At 44.9% G+C, this 16,189-nt stretch overlaps 1 protein-coding gene across 1 annotated transcript in view; it reads left to right on the top strand.

Moving 5' to 3' along the window:
• Window positions 1–16,189, top strand: part of plcl1 (phospholipase C like 1) — a 47,278-nt gene that overhangs the window by 17,371 nt on the left and 13,718 nt on the right. The window contains exon 2 of the mRNA XM_049012691.1: window positions 15,158–15,760. Coding sequence (XP_048868648.1) covers window positions 15,158–15,760 — 603 coding nt within the window. The remainder of the gene's footprint in view (window positions 1–15,157; window positions 15,761–16,189) is intronic.

Raw genomic sequence — 16,189 nt, 5'->3', positions numbered from 1 at the left:
ATCACTGCGTGCTCTCATTACTGCACAGTGTGTGCCGTTCGCTAACTGGGAGAGGACACCGGGTCTGTGGAGAGGAGCTGAAATGTCGGGTGAGGAGAAGAGTTAGATGGGAGAAAGTGTGGCAGAGATACATGGCCAAGGAGTTTAAAACATGATTGATTGTCATGAAATCTTTGATTTAATCCCATCCACACACCCCCTCCCCCACCCATCCATTCTATGCTTAAGCAACTGAGGGTTGGGAAACACAGAAACTCCATAGGCAGAAATTGGCAGTTTGTGAATACCAGTTAGCTGATGCAAGGCTTCGTACGCATACATGACCACATAGAAATATTAATTATATTATATATAATATATAATATATATATATAATGTTTACATTTAATTCAGTTTGATCTAGAACAGCAAGAACGTGCTATACAGTGTTTCCCTAAAATGAAGGGACAGTTCAATTGGTATTCATATTCAAAGTGAAAATTATTTCCTGAAGTTAAAGTAAAACATGGAAATGTCTGGAAGGTCACTGGTTTGAATACTGTGGTTGGCTGAGTAATAATGTCTCTGCTGAGCCCTTAACTCTAAAAACTTGTCAGGGCCACAGGGAAAATAGCTGACCCTGTGCCGACCCTGTGCCGACCCTGTGCCGACCCTGTGCTGACCCTGTGCTGACCCTGTGCCGACCCTGTGCTGACCCAGATTCCAGGCTTTTCTTTTGCACCTCTGTGTCTGATAATAGAGTAACATGGGATATGCAAAGGTGAATAATGCTACAATGAACAATGGCAAATACAGTATCATCATCATTAATATGACAAGTAAGAGATCAGAGATTTGTCCCAGTTCTCGTTCTTCCAACCGTCTATCCATCCTTTCACTTTCAAGCAAGAAAAAGTGTCTCGTCACAAAGCACAAACGAATGCTGATCCCGCTACAAGGGCCAGTTACCGAACATACAAACAGACACACAGACAGAAACACACAAATAGAGAGGCGCAAGGAGAAACACACAGGGGGAAAGAACATTAACACATTAACATGGGGAAAGAAAAAAAACACAGGCAAATTAATGGCTAAAAGTAATGAATCAATTCTTAATCAATGAGAGCTTTTGTTGACATATGAAAAAATTAATCACCGCTTGTGAGCCCCTGGCAGCGTATGCCAAAAATTTCATTTATGGTGGGGTGTTTTACACACCTGTCTATTCCATTAATACATTGTAGGAACAGTGACGGATCAGGAATTTATAAGTGTATGATTAATATAAAACAAACTAAAGTAAGTGTAATTACAGATTCGGCATATTTAACTAAATGCATTGCGATAGCTAATAGTTCTATGTTTTGTTCCGCAAGAAACGTGTCATATTATTATTGTGACTCTACTGTTTTTGAATTGTTAATGTTATTGTTGTTATATGACTGATTGGAATAATAAATTGATAAGGTGATATAATCACAATGAGACTGCAGATTCAGAAAGCAGAAATACGTTTCCTTCATAAGGTGTCTGGCTCAGCCTTAGAGGTAGGGAAAGGAGCTCAAAGTAGAGCCTCTGCTCCTCTGCATCAAAAGGAGCCAGTTGAGGTGGTTTGGCTATTTATGTAGGATGCCTCCTGGGCGTCTCCCTGGGGAGGTGCTTTGGGCATGTCCAACCAGGAGAAGAGTCCGGGGCAGACCCAGGACACGCTGGAGAGATTATACCTCTCAGCTGGCCTAGGAATGCCTTGGTATCCATTTGGAGGAACTGGGGGAGGTGACTGGGGAGAGGGAGGCCTGGAATCTCAGCTTACACTTCTGCCCCTCTGTCCTGGCTCCAGATAAGCGGCCGAAAATGGATTGATGGGCGGATGAATCCACAGTAGAAAACACAAATTAACAAGTCTTATTGTTAGATGTTTTTTCTACATTGAAGTAAAATAAACACCAACTTCAGCTGATCTTGTTGACTGTCATGCTTGATTTTCAGTGTCAGTTTCTTCAACAAGCAATGGACTGTAGAAGCAACATGGTCAGGTGGTGTAACTGGTTTGTGTCAATTGGTGTAACCAATATAAAATATGACAATATACAGGAACATTCATATGGAATAAAATACAATACTTTACTGCAGTATAATAACATGTTTCTTAACAATTTTTACAAAAGTAGAGATGTTGTCAGCATATCTCCTGCTCAGCATTGTGGCAACACATAACATTTAAATTTAAAGATAATCCTAATAAAAACAATTTTAATGTGATATTTTAAAATGTAATTATTTTTACTTTTATGATTTTTTTGTGGTTACACCATTTGATATTTTCAGGCACATTCAGTCTTACTTTCTGTTAAAAATGGGGCAAGTTTCATTTCAACTGACATGAAACCAACATGAATACAAAATGTACATTTTGACAAACCTGATGCATGCTTTTCAAACAAGTTTGCTTATCTTGTCAAGGCTTTTTTGATGTTAAACTGAGTTTCCTGGGAGGATTTTGTAGGAGTCATATGAGATCCCTTGTTACTCCCCCTGGCAGAGTGAAGGTGTTTTACGCCCTGATTTATAATAAGTACACCATGCAGTTCATTGTGCAGATTGCATCTCACGTTACCTGATAGGCCTTTACAAGCAGCCTTGTAAACAAATCCATCACAGGAATTATTAATGCTTAGTATCTGTGGAAGTGCACTTGTACTGGGAACTTGGTCAGGGTCAGTCAGAACTCAAAAGACTTTTGCGCCATTAAATTTGGTCATCACCCCATGTTGTAAAAGCTAATTTAATGTACAGGAAGTAAATGATAAGTAGGCTTATCCATCCATCTTCCAGTCACTTATCATTGTCAGGGAGGCCTGGAGCCTGTCCCAGACCATACAGGGCAGAAGGCAGAATGTCAACCTTGGTATGAGTTGGCTTATAACACATCTGAATAATGCGATATGTTTCCACATGTGTAAGTCCATTATAGCAGTTAACGGAAAAACCTTTCTATAAAGGCTAAGGTTATGTGCCTGACCAATCTGCTATGCATTGAATTATTGTCTCAAAGGGTAATTTAGTACTGCATCTTTGTAAGTGTGTTTTAAATCTGCTGATATGTAATAACATTCTGTAATGTGTCAGAGTGATGGCCTATTCAATAATCATAACAATAATGATAATGATAATGATGGGAGTTAACGATATTGTTAATCATTTGGTTGGTTTTGACTGTACAGCTCCCAGCCACAGGGTGCTTGCTCTGCCTCATTTCTACTTCTTAAAGGCTTACATTGATTTCCCCTACAGAGGTGTGTGATTTGCAGTGGTGACACGCTGACCGGTGTCTCCCATTTAAAAGGTCTCTACTTTCATTGCTGTTATTTCCTGTTTTCCCACTGATATTGACTTGGCTTTTTGGCTCTTATTTCTGGCCTTAAGGTCCACACCTGCTCGATCGCTGGTATGGTGGTTTTGTGATGGATAACTGTGATATGGATCAAGTAGCTGTTGTTGCTTAATATGTGTGTTCTTGTGCTGTGTGGGACGTAGTGCATTTTTGTTCCCAGACATTTGTGTGACTTATTATGGCTTATTGTGCTTTGTTGTGATGACAGTTGGCTGCTTAAGCGTTGTAGGTCACTGCGTGATTGTGTATTATGACTGCATGTGATTTTTCATATAAATAGTGTGTAACGGTTATGGCGTGAGCTCGGAAGCGCAGTTGCTATGCGGTGATTTTCAGAAACGTGTCGTTAGTGTGTTGAGGGCATGTTCCGTGTTATGTGCAGTGCAGTGTGAGCTAAGCTGTGCTAGGGGCTGCCTGTGTGAGACAGTCAGACTGTGGGAATGTAAACAGCATTTCTTGCTCAGATCTGTTCCCACGTCGTTCCCTCAGCATCCCTCCCCGATTCACACAGACAGACAAGGCCTCACGTCCGGGCCGGACACCAGCTGGGGGAACAATATTCCAGAGGCTCTGTCTGTGTGCGCGTGTGCATACGTGTGTGCATGCATGTGTGTGTATGTGTGTGCATGCATGTGTGTGTATGTGTGTGCATACATGTGTGCATGCATGTGTGTGTATGTGTGTGCATACGTGTGTGCATGCATGTGTGTGTATGTGTGTGCATACGTGTGTGCATGCATGTGTGTGTATGTGTGTGCATCTGTGTGCTTGAAACACATGAATCAGTGTGTCACAATGGCTAAAGTATAAGGGTTGAGCCTCTCTGTGGATGGTTGTGATATGTGAGAATGGCATGTGTATGATCTCATGTTTGTATTTGTGCATCATCTGTTGTGTTTGGGTGTGTGTGTGGGCTTGTGTGTTGGAGCAGGTGGTATTATCAGTGCACATCGTCTCTCGAGAGTGAAGACAGAGGAGAAATTAGGGAGGAGGCTTCATGTCCTATACATTACATAAGCAGCTTATATTGTTATGTAAATCCGTTTGCATGGTGGGAAAACAAACCACTTGCTCGCTGTATTCTTCCTGTAATGCACACACACACACACACACACACACACACAAACACACAGGAAACTGGTCCCCATAAGGTAAAAAAAAAAAACAGGTAATCATCACGTTGTGGGGACATTTGGTCCCCACAAGGTAAGGTATACCTGGATCACACACTTTTTCTATGGGAAAAACCCTAATCCCAATCACGACACCCTTAACCCCTACCCATCCCTAACCTTAACCATAAGTAACCAACCAAAATACAAGACTTTTGACATTTTTACTTTTTTGATTTTGTTCACAGATTTTTTTTTTTTTTTTTATAAAACTGAGGTTATCAAAATGGGGACCTGAAGAAGTGTCCTCAAAAGTAGGGAAATTTCTGGTTTTACTGCACTTTGGGGATAATTTGGTCTATGCAAACACACTGACACACACATACAGACACAGACACACACACACACCTGAGGGAGCAGTAGTAGCCGTGGTTAGCAACCTGTATATCTTATCCATTACTATAACTCTTCTGTTAACTGCTTTCATGCACCTCTGCAATCAGTTGCTTTCATTCAGAAGAAAAGATGATTCGGGTAACACACCCTGTTATTGAATACTCTGCAATCCCCCTGCAGTTTATGTGCTTGTCACATTGTTAATACCTTCACTAATCATTTTTTTTCTTTGGCTCTCTGACTGTTTGTCTTCTTGGTTATTTTCACTTCTCTGCCCCTTAATCATTAATGGCTGCCAGGTTTCTCTTGCTTTCCTCGGTCGCTCGTCTTTCCAAACTTATTGTTCCACATTGGGAAGTGTGCCTGCTGAACCTTAGCGTAAGAGCCTGCGTGTTTCTGCCAGATCCTACTTGAAAATCACTAAAACCTTGATCATTTCAGTCAATAAAGCGGTAGCATACTTTTGCTTGCATGTTTGTCTGACTTATCTTCTAACTGTCTTTCCTAGTTAGGGTTGTTGGAGGCTGGAGCCCAAGCCAGGTAGCACAGGGGACACCCTGGATGGGATGCCAGTCCATCACAAGGCACATAAACACATAGACTATTTGCAATTTAAAGACACTACTTTGCCTTGCTGCATATCTTTGGGGCTGTGCCCCCCCCGAGGACACTCACATGATTCAGAGGAACACGCCAGCTCCCCACACACTGTGCAGGGCTGTGATTCAAACCAATAACCCCGGAGGCGTCAGACAACAGTCCTGAGCCACCATGCTGCCTGTGGGAATTGGTTTTGTTTTATTTTTTGGAGAAATAGTGCTTGAAAATCTCATAGCACGCCCAGTTTGATCTAAAAAGCAGCTCCCTGCATCTTTTGCTCTCACAGAATTTGACATGGAAGCATTGTTCAAAGTCTCAGTACCTTAACTGTTGAAGTACCTGCTATCCTGCCAGTGTAGGAAGGGGCCTAGAGGCCCCCATCCTCAAATCCCCCAGGAGCAATTCAGTTAAATCCTTTCAAAGCCTTGTTGCGGTAATACAACCACTCTATGTGTCACAGGTGTGCAGCGTCCAGCCCAGCTCAGACAGCCCCTCCCCCAGGCCCCAGCGGACTGCCTGTAGGCTGAGTGAGCTCTCCTCCTCTGCACTCCCCCAGGAGTCTCTGCCAGCATCAGGCTCACAGAGATAAGAGCTGCATTCCATGGGGCTCCCTGCTACCCAGTGGGCTGATTAGCTTTACTATTAGCCATTTTCCCTGCTACCAAACCCTACCGATTTATGATTTTGCAGATGTTACATATCCTGTAAATATATATGATGTAGGCTGTCATGTCCAGTAAGTACCAGCTGCATCTTAGATTAGAAACCCATCTTTGTGTGGAAGGTCAGAGCATCACAACAGCTGCTAAATATGCCGGCCTGATCAGTCACAGAAATGCTGGCTTCTTGGAGATTTCTCAGCTCCCTTGCAAATTTAATAGAAATCGGTCTTCAAGCTGTACAATTACTGGCTACAGTTATTGTTATTATAATAATAACAACAGTAATCATCATCGTCGTCATCTGGAGGCAAATAGCTAGAGACACATGGATATGAATTCACAGCATGTATTCACTGCAGGATGTACTGTGAATAAAAAGCAGCTGTGAGGGGCTTATGAATGTCGATACACTTGTTGGGCTCCCTGTCCCAGTGCAGAGCTGCACTGTAAGCTGTGGGCATGTGGCCCCCACAGAGCTGGGGACTGAGTTCCGTTAGTGCGTCCGTTCCAAGACAGGAGGGGGGTTGAGCTAATTGAGGTATCTAAGTCCTGTTATTCAACCAGAATCATATAAATCTTTTTGACCTGATAGCGAATATGATTAAATGCAGATAATGACATAAGCATTAAATTGTCCTTAAATTATTTCATGTTGAAGTGTGGTTGAAGGTTGGCTGTGGTTGAAGTTAGGTAGTGAGAATTGAGATGGATAATTAATGAGTTAGGAGTGTGTCAGATGGGTGCCGGTCTGAATGGGAAAAGACAGCTGGCAGAGTGTGCTGTAAGGACTGTGTATCTCTCTCTCTCTCTCTCTCTCTCTCTCTGGCACTGTGTTACAATGTTTATTGAGACTGGAGAATTCTGAGGACGAGAGAGATTTAGAGATTTTTAAAGGGCACAAGCACAAAGGAAGGAAGAGGAATTGAAGAGGACAGGAAGGATGTGGGAGAGGGACACAGGGATTCGCAGCCCTGGAACAGATAGGCTATAATGTTTCATCACATCAGCTTGTGTCCCTCTGTGTCAGTCTTTCCCAATTCAGTCCTCAGGGACGCACAGACAGTCCGCATTGTTGCTCCCTCCCAGCTCCTGGGAGCTGGAAGAAAACAAAAATCTGGACCGTCTGGCCGGGAGCTTGGAGGAGCAAAATCATGGACTGACTGTGGGTCCCCGAGCACTGAATTGGGAAACACTGCTCTGTGTGAATCGGACACAAAGCAGGTGGCCTGCTGCAAAGCCATTTCGTAGACGAGCAATCTCGAGCCTCTCAGATGGTTGGGGTACTCTCTTGTGATTAAGACACATATTATTCCAACACACAGCAGAAATGATTCCCACTTCCACTCTGTTATTGGCAGGTGATGCTCAAAGATGAGGCAGAAGTAGAGAAGGATGAATCTGCCTCCAGCTGCCTCTCATGAACTCGTGAGTGCAGGAGGTAGATCCGCTTATCTCCGGAGTGGCTCTGTAATTGCCCATCCAGGCTGTATTAGTCATCTGTTGTTCAGGCTCCTGTGAGGCTTGTCTCAAGCACATCATCACTCTCCAGCTAGTTTCTCATTTTGCCAGGTGTCACCTTTTTCTGTCACTCATGTCGCAGATACCGTCCTTTTAGTGTGAACACATAGCCATGACTGCAGCGGCTGCAGCCCTCTATAGTACCTGAACCATCAGTCATCCACAGATGCAGGGATTCAGGTCTCCAAAGGTGGAAGATTGTCTAAGGCTGTCGTGGTTTGTAAATGAGTGGTCACATGATTTAAGTCTTTTAAGCGAGTTGAGACCACTAATGTTACTAACATAGCAACATAGCTCAGGCTAATTAATGCTCTGTTAAACCACTTCAGGGCGATTAAGTCAGATGGTCTGACCTCGACTATCTGCATGTGTTGGGGAACTTGTGATATCTGTAATGTAATAAGGACTGCGTGACTGTATTATGTGGCTCCCTGACTTGAATATATGGTATAATATAAATAAAGATCTAACTGTTTGAACTCTAGTCAAAATCAAACCACCTAATTTCCACCACCTTTTGATTTTGAGCAGCAAAGGTTCCATTTGTGCCAGTGCAACTATTTAAATATCCATCCATCCATCCATTCATCCATCCATCCATCCATCCATTCATTCATTTTCCAAACCGCTTATCCTTCTCGATCGCGAGGAGTCCAGAGCCCATACCGGAAGCTATGGGCACGTGGCAGCTGTTGAAATATCTACTACCAAAATGGAAAATTAAATACACAAATTCTTTGTTCTCCCAAGAATGGCAGTAGTTTTCATTTTGCATGTTCAGACGCTTACCTGTCATTTCGTTCAGGGTGCGCTAGGCTCCGCCCCTCCCGCCTTCCCCAGCAGCCTTGACCAGAACCAGCAGTTATAGGAGATGGATGGATTGGTGGATATGCACAGTATACTGATGAGCTAGGGCATTATGACACTAGTGGGGGGAGAGCAGGTGAGCGGCAGTGCACATGACCGTGGCTGTAAACTGAGCGGGGAAGTGGGAGATCTGGCCAGAATGTCACAAAATGAGACCGTTGGTTATAATCACGATCCACAATATAGATCAGTTTTTTTTTTATACAGTAATATTAATTAATCATAGTGCAGAGCTGTTATGCAGGCTGAAACTGCTTTGTTTCAGATTGATCTGTTTCTGTTGTAGTGCTGCTACAGCCTTTGAACATGCAGGAATCGTGCGATAGATGCTAGTTTGTCCTGTTGTTATAATAATAGTGTTAAGTAGTGCACTTGTAACTGGGCATTTATTGGGAGCTCAGCTCAGCCACACATCTGCCTGGTCGACGTCTCGACAGCACTTATGTCTATAATGTGCTATTTGCTTTGCTTGTACGTTGCTATGGACAATATTTTCTGTAAAAGTAAATTTGTCATAACATTCCGTTCATTATCTCTGAAATATGCACTGTGGATAAAATTGCAACTGGGTACAATAAAATATCATTATATTGGCCACCACTAAGTAACGTTAGCTGGTAACCTACGTAATTGGTTCATAAAGTCGGCCATATGAAACTGATTGGCCGAGTGGCGATCAGCAGTGTTCAGAGCAAAAATCGGCCATTTCCAGTCACTCGCCCAGAAACACTTACAGTACTTTGGAAATGTGTGATATGATTTTGGCCCAGTGAATGAAGAGTGTGTTTGTTCTGTAATTACTCCAGAAGTTGCTGTTCAGTCTGGCCACATGGGGTCATAGAGTTGAGGAGCAAGCTTCCCAAATACAGATGCACTTCCACTGAGAAACTACAGGCAGAGGGGATTTTTAATACTTCCTTGCCTCTGCCAAGTGTCATGAGGGTCTGTGAGTAAAGAGGGTAGCATGACCTGAGGCTTATAAGTCCCCCAAAGGCCCTACAGATGGCCCCAGCTGCATGGAGGTTAGCCTCTGTCAGGAGCTGCCATCACGCCAAAAGACCCAGATGTCCCACAGGGAAAAGTGAACAATTTAGGTCAAAAAAACATTCTGAAACTGATTCTGGATCAGGGTGAGAGATCATGGCTCTGCTTGGTCTGTGAGCGAAAGGCACAGAGACTCTCTGGAGAGAGCAGCTCCAGCTGCTGATGAAGTACAAACAGGCTTGTTCATGTTAATCTGGGATTGCTGGATATGACGGCAGATACTTGTGATGCACAAGCTCCCAGTTTAGCTGGCTACCCTCCAATGGCCATTATATCTTCAATAGCTCAACTAAATAGGACAGATGAAGTGGGAAAGAATCCTAAACTTTCAACGGTGTATCAGCATGAATATGGATGGATGCCGTAACATGGAAGATGTCTGTCTTTGCCGACTTAATAAAGACAGAATAACCTTAGATGGTAATATTGAGCTCTTGGTCAGTACAGCTGGGATGTAGATGGATTTCAGTGTTGCCTGGTCTTGCGGTTGTAAATCTGCTGCTGTGAAATTGACGTTATCTTGGTAATAAACGTTCATGTGGCGCTATGGGGCCAAGACCGTGATGTGTGTGATTATTAAAGAGACACTGCCCAGATCATTAAGAATCTTCTGATACATTCATGTAAATAGTTGTGTGTTTGTCCATGGGAGGGTGACCATCATGGGGGTTATTAAAATGTTCCTGACGAGTGCTTGTTGAAAGGAAAAGTATTGACACATCTATTCTCTATGATGCTGCTTAGGAATAAAGTAAATTAATTTTTTTAAATTGAGATTGTTATGTAGCCCTTCCATCCATCCATCCATCCATCCATCCATCCATTCATCCATCCATCTTTTAGACACTTACCCAGTGCTGGGTCTTGGGGAACCCTGAGCCTGTTCCAGTAAGCATAGAGAACAATATTGGGGAAGATCCTGGATGGAGTGTCAGTCCCTCATAGGGCACGCAAACAGTCACACATGTAATCACACACGACGGACAAATTAGATGTGTCAGTTTGCATAACAAGCGTGCCAGAGAGAAAAGCATGGGACTCAAAGTAGGCATTCAGACATACAAACTCCCCACTCACAATGTGGGGGAGGGCAGAGGGGTGGTTACACTGCGCTCAGGCTAGCCATTTGTTACTGCAGCAGCCTTACAGATGGATAGATTACATTAATACAGTTCAAATGTCTGGATGGAATCAGGCATATGATTGAAGTGGAGTCTAGCAATCAGTTTTGTGGGAAGGCATTAGGAGCATTTGTACTTGGTAATGACACAACAGGATGGCAAATCATAGTGAATACCAAGCCAGCGAACTGACTTGTGCTGCTTATAAAAGGCAATGTAAGGTAGGGTTGAGGTATGATGATCTCTTGGGCCCCCTGAGTGTGGGAATTATAGCATGACATATTCAACTGCTCACATATCTGTGTGCTGAATGCCTACACCTGCACAAAAAACACTCTTCTGTTCAGAAGCTAGGGTCCGTGTAAAAATCGAAAATAAAAACACACATTACTCATCTTTCTTCCTCTTAGGTAGAGCAGGGTTATGGGGTTAGCCTGCAGTCTGTGTAAGGAAGCACTGGGCACTATGGGGGATTCCCCAGTCAGGATGCCAGGCCATTGGCGGGCACACACTCACTGACAATGGGCGAGAAACTGGAGTACTAGGAGAAAGCCAGAGCAGCATGGAGGGAACATGCAAACTGCACACAGTGGGGGAAGAAGTCACACTTCCAGCACTGGAGGCGTGATGAAACAGTGCTTCCTGCTGCACCACCAGCAGTGGTGTTGGGAGGAGTTTCACACTGGGGGGGACCGAATTTGCCCAGGCAAAGAGGCGGGGGGATGGGTGCGATGAATATAGTGACACCACAATGGACACACATGCAATAGTTACATCATAAAAGAAGGCGATTTTAGAAAGAATTTTAGAGTAAGACTAAGTCATTTTAATATATGACTAACACTGATTAGGGAGAATTTTCACAACTAATCATAACCAAAAAACACTGACCCATATGATAAAATGAGTTTGTCTGATACAGGACTGCAGTCTTTTTTAGGCTTGTGTTTCATTCCCATGCTCTGCATGCACAGCAAATTAACCTCAGTAACACACAGATTCATAATAATAGATAAGGAACATACTTTATGTATTTATTTTTGAGAAGGGGGGGTTCTCCCAATGTTGGGGGGTTGTGTACCCCCTATTTCTGATGCCAACATATTCCCCAATGCCCCCTTAAGTAGGAAAATGGTTCATTCCACTTTAAGCCAAGTTGATGCATACCTCTGAAATGGACATCAAGGCTGGGAATCAGTTCTATCACTGCCAGACACTGCCTGCCAAAGCCTCGACATTTTCACTGAGACTTTATCTCCTTTTATTTTTGTCTAAACCCTGGGTGACTTGGTCTCCCTGATCCAGCCATTTGTTCGGTTTGTTCTTGGCCTTTTGGTTGCCAGTGACAAATGAGTCTCAGAGAGACAACTTGCCATTTCAACCCTGCCATTTCTGCGTGAGGAGTCCAGGACAGGATCTGCGAGGGCATCATGAAAGGCAGTAATAGTGGCCTGGTCCCCTGCTGCAGGACGGATCCAGGCTCTGTTTTCACTGAGTCATCTGCATTATTGATCAGATGGGGCTTGGTCATGTCAAGTTACGCTGCTTCTATATTTAATCATTTGCTCAGCCTTTAGCCCCCAAGCAGGACATTTTGAGGACAAAAGGTTGACTCTTGAATGGAAAATATCTCCTTTTGCATCTCATCTATTTCAGGCACTACCTTAAACGCCTTCATCTTTGTGAAATTTGCAGGGCTGTCCGTGATGTCCTTGAATTAAAGACCATCATGTTATACTATGACTTGTGGTCTACCGAAGCACATTGTATTTCCAAGTATTTTTTCCAGTGGTGTGTACGCTAGTGGGCAAAACTGTGGAAACACCTAGCATTTTTGCCATTGTGCTTTAAAAATTAATACACAAATATTGGTGGTAATGTTTATAAACGATCAAAGAATGTTTTACAAGTATCATAAGTAAATGGAGTAACTGGAATAAAGTTCTGCAATCTCTAAAACTTCCATCATTTCCGTCACTAGTGCAGGTTTCATTCAATTCCAATGGCCTGGGGAAGTTTGTGAAAGCTTTTTGTTGATTTGGGGTATGTCTGGCTCGGTCAGTAAGATGGCGGTCTCTGGTGTCGCTGAGTGCTGAGGTGCATAGTGCGTAAAAGTCACCAACACTCTGTTGACTGAATAACTGCAGAGTTCCAAACTTCCTCTGGCATTAACCCCAGCATAAGAACTGTGTGGCTTGGGAGCTTCATGGAATGGGCTTCCATGACCAGTCAGCTGCATGCAAGCCTCACATTACCAAGAGCAATGCCAAGTGTCGGAAAGAGGGGTGTTAAGAATGGCACCACTGGATTCTGGAGCAGTAGAAATGTGTTCTGTGGAATGACGAATCACACTTCTCTGTGTGGCAGTCTGATGGACAAGTCTGGCTTTGGCGGGTGTTCGGAGAACGTTACCTGTCAAGCCAGTTGTAAAGTTTGATAGAGGAGGGATAGTGGTATGGTGTTGTTTTTCAGGGGTTGGGCTAGGCCTCTTAGTTCCAGTGAAGGGAATTCTTAGTTTCTCTCCCAGTGCAGAAAGCAAGGTCTGTAAAAACATGGTTGGGTGAATTTGGTGTGGAAGAACTTGACTGGCCTGCATGGAGCCAGAGTGACTCGAATGACTTTGGGGGTAATGGCCATGTGTCCCAATACTTTTGTCCATATAGCATATGCCCCCACCCCCCATGCCTGTCTGTGATGTCCTTATATATGCCCCCAGCCCCCATGCCTGTCTGTGATGTCCTTATATATGCCCCCAGCCCCCATGCCTGTCTGTGATGTCCTTATATATGCCCCCAGCCCCCATGCCTGTCTGTGATGTCCTTATATATGCCCCCAGCCCCCATGCCTGTCTGTGATGTCCTTATATATGCCCCCAGCCCCCATGCCTGTCTGTGATGTCCTTATATATGCCCCCAGCCCCCATGCCTGTCTGTGATGTCCTTATATATGCCCCCACCCCCCATGCCTGTCTGTGATGTCCTTATATATGCCCCCAGCCCCCATGCCTGTCTGTGATGTCCTTATATATGCCCCCAGCCCCCATGCCTGTCTGTGATGTCCTTATATATGCCCCCAGCCCCCATGCCTGTCTGTGATGTCCTTATATATGCCCCCAGCCCCCATGCCTGTCTGTGATGTCCTTATATATGCCCCCAGCCCCCATGCCTGTCTGTGATGTCCTTATATATGCCCCCAGCCCCCATGCCTGTCTGTGATGTCCTTATATATGCCCCCAGCCCCCATGCCTGTCTGTGATGTCCTTATATATGCCCCCAGCCCCCATGCCTGTCTGTGATGTCCTTATATATGCCCCCAGCCCCCATGCCTGTCTGTGATGTCCTTATATATGCCCCCAGCCCCCATGCCTGTCTGTGATGTCCTTATATATGCCCCCAGCCCCCATGCCTGTCAGTGATGTCCTTATATATGCCCCCAGCCCCCATGCCTGTCTGTGATGTCCTTATATATGCCCCCAGCCCCCATGCCTGTCTGTGATGTCCTTATATATGCCCCCAGCCCCCATGCCTGTCTGTGATGTCCTTATATATGCCCCCAGCCCCCATGCCTGTCTGTGATGTCCTTATATATGCCCCCAGCCCCCATGCCTGTCTGTGATGGCCTTATATATGCCCCCAGCCCCCATGCCTGTCTGTGATGTCCTTATATATGCCCCCAGCCCCCATGCCTGTCTGTGATGTCCTTATATATGCCCCCAGCCCCCATGCCTGTCTGTGATGTCCTTATATATGCCCCCAGCCCCCATGCCTGTCTGTGATGTCCTTATATATGTCCACACCCCCCATGTCTGTCTATGTTATCCTTATGGTTGCTTGCTTCTTGTGTATACAACGGCATTTGGTGTTGATCTGCTTTTGAAAAATCTGACTACAGGTTTAGTAAATGCTGCACCTGTTATTACTCTTGAAATTTTTTTTGAAAATTCCATATTTTTAAATATGGAAGGAATATACTGCTGCGTTATATGCAACAGGTTTGACTATGGTCAGCTTCACTCACCTTTTAAGACGTTACAAGCACAGCTACTCATAATCTCTTTGTGATGAAACTGGAACGAATACTGTTTCATGCTGTTTTTAAATGACTTTTCCTAAAAACAGATGATACCAGCAACCAGTAGTGAATTACTGATGAAGTCTGCCGATCCTCACTTAAATGTTCAAGTATGAATAAGGCAGAACTCACTGAGATGTTGGCTATCAGCCTGGAAGAACTGGAATAAAAACACACCTGTATGGGAACTTGGTGTAGTTCCTACCCACGCTAAGGGTTTGTTTATTTTCAGTTCAGGAGAACCACGGAGGTTTCGAGGTGTTCTCCGTCTTGCACAGAGGTTATTTCTCGGTGTTACGCTTGCAGCACGTGGCGTGTGACTGGCAGTTAGTGTAACCGGTGGCACTGACGGTATCTGTGCTCTCGCTTCATTTCTCTCTTCTATCCCAGGACCCGACGGTACAGAAAGTGGGTGGCGGGAGGAAGAAGACAGTGTCATTCAGTAGCATGCCCTCTGAGAAGAAGGTGAGCAGCGCCAGCGACTGCTTGGCTTTCATGCAGGGCGGCTGCGAGCTGAAGAAGGTGCGACCCAGCTCTCGCATCTACTGCCGCTTCTACACGCTGGACCCGGAGCTCACCTGCTTGCGCTGGGAGCCCTCCAAGAAGGACGGGGACCGCGCCCGGCTGGACATCACCGCGATCCGCGAGGTGCGCACGGGCAAGAGCACCGACACGTTCCGCCACAACGGCCCCGCCGAGCAGCTGCCCGAGGAGGCCGCCTTCTCCATCATCTACGGCGACGAGTACCAGTCCCTCGACCTGGTGGCGCTCTCACCAGATGTGGCTAACATTTGGGTGACGGGTCTACGCTACCTGATTTCCCACCCGACGTCCTGCTGCGAGGCCGACGAAGGCAGCCCCGGCAGCCGGACGCGCCGAGATTGGCTGGCCTCCGAGTTCAGCAAGTGGGACGAGGACGGCTACGGGATCATCTCGGAAGATGCAGCTGTAGCTGCCATCTGCAGCCTCTACCCCGGCATCAAAGAGGCTAAGGTAGCCCATGCCGTAAACACCTTAGTTCCAGAGTATAATATACAGAATTTACTGTCTGAAAGGGTCATTAGAGTCCAATAAATTATCATGTTTTTACAGCAAGCATCCTGTCGGACAACTCATGCTGAAGAATCGTATAGTCTGTTTTTAGATCTATAAATGGTGTAGCTGTTCTTGTAGAGGAATGCCTGCAAATTGTAGTAATAATGAGGGATGCACATAACTGGTACACAAGTACACATTCACGTTAAAAGCAATACATGTGGCAGCTGACTATTGCAGGGGTCTCCAACTCCGGTCCTGGAGAGCTACTATCCAGTAGGTTTTCTATCCTACCTAGCTTCTGATGAGCCTCACCTGCTCCTGGTATTTGCCTGAGTGCAGGTATGACTCATCAGAAGCCAGGTATGATAGAAAACTTACTGGATA

Source organism: Brienomyrus brachyistius, chromosome 1 (genome assembly GCF_023856365.1).
Source record: "Brienomyrus brachyistius isolate T26 chromosome 1, BBRACH_0.4, whole genome shotgun sequence".
Lineage (NCBI taxonomy): Eukaryota > Metazoa > Chordata > Actinopteri > Osteoglossiformes > Mormyridae > Brienomyrus > Brienomyrus brachyistius.
Note: the sequence above shows the minus strand (reverse complement) of the source record. Positions and strands in the feature narration are given on the sequence as shown.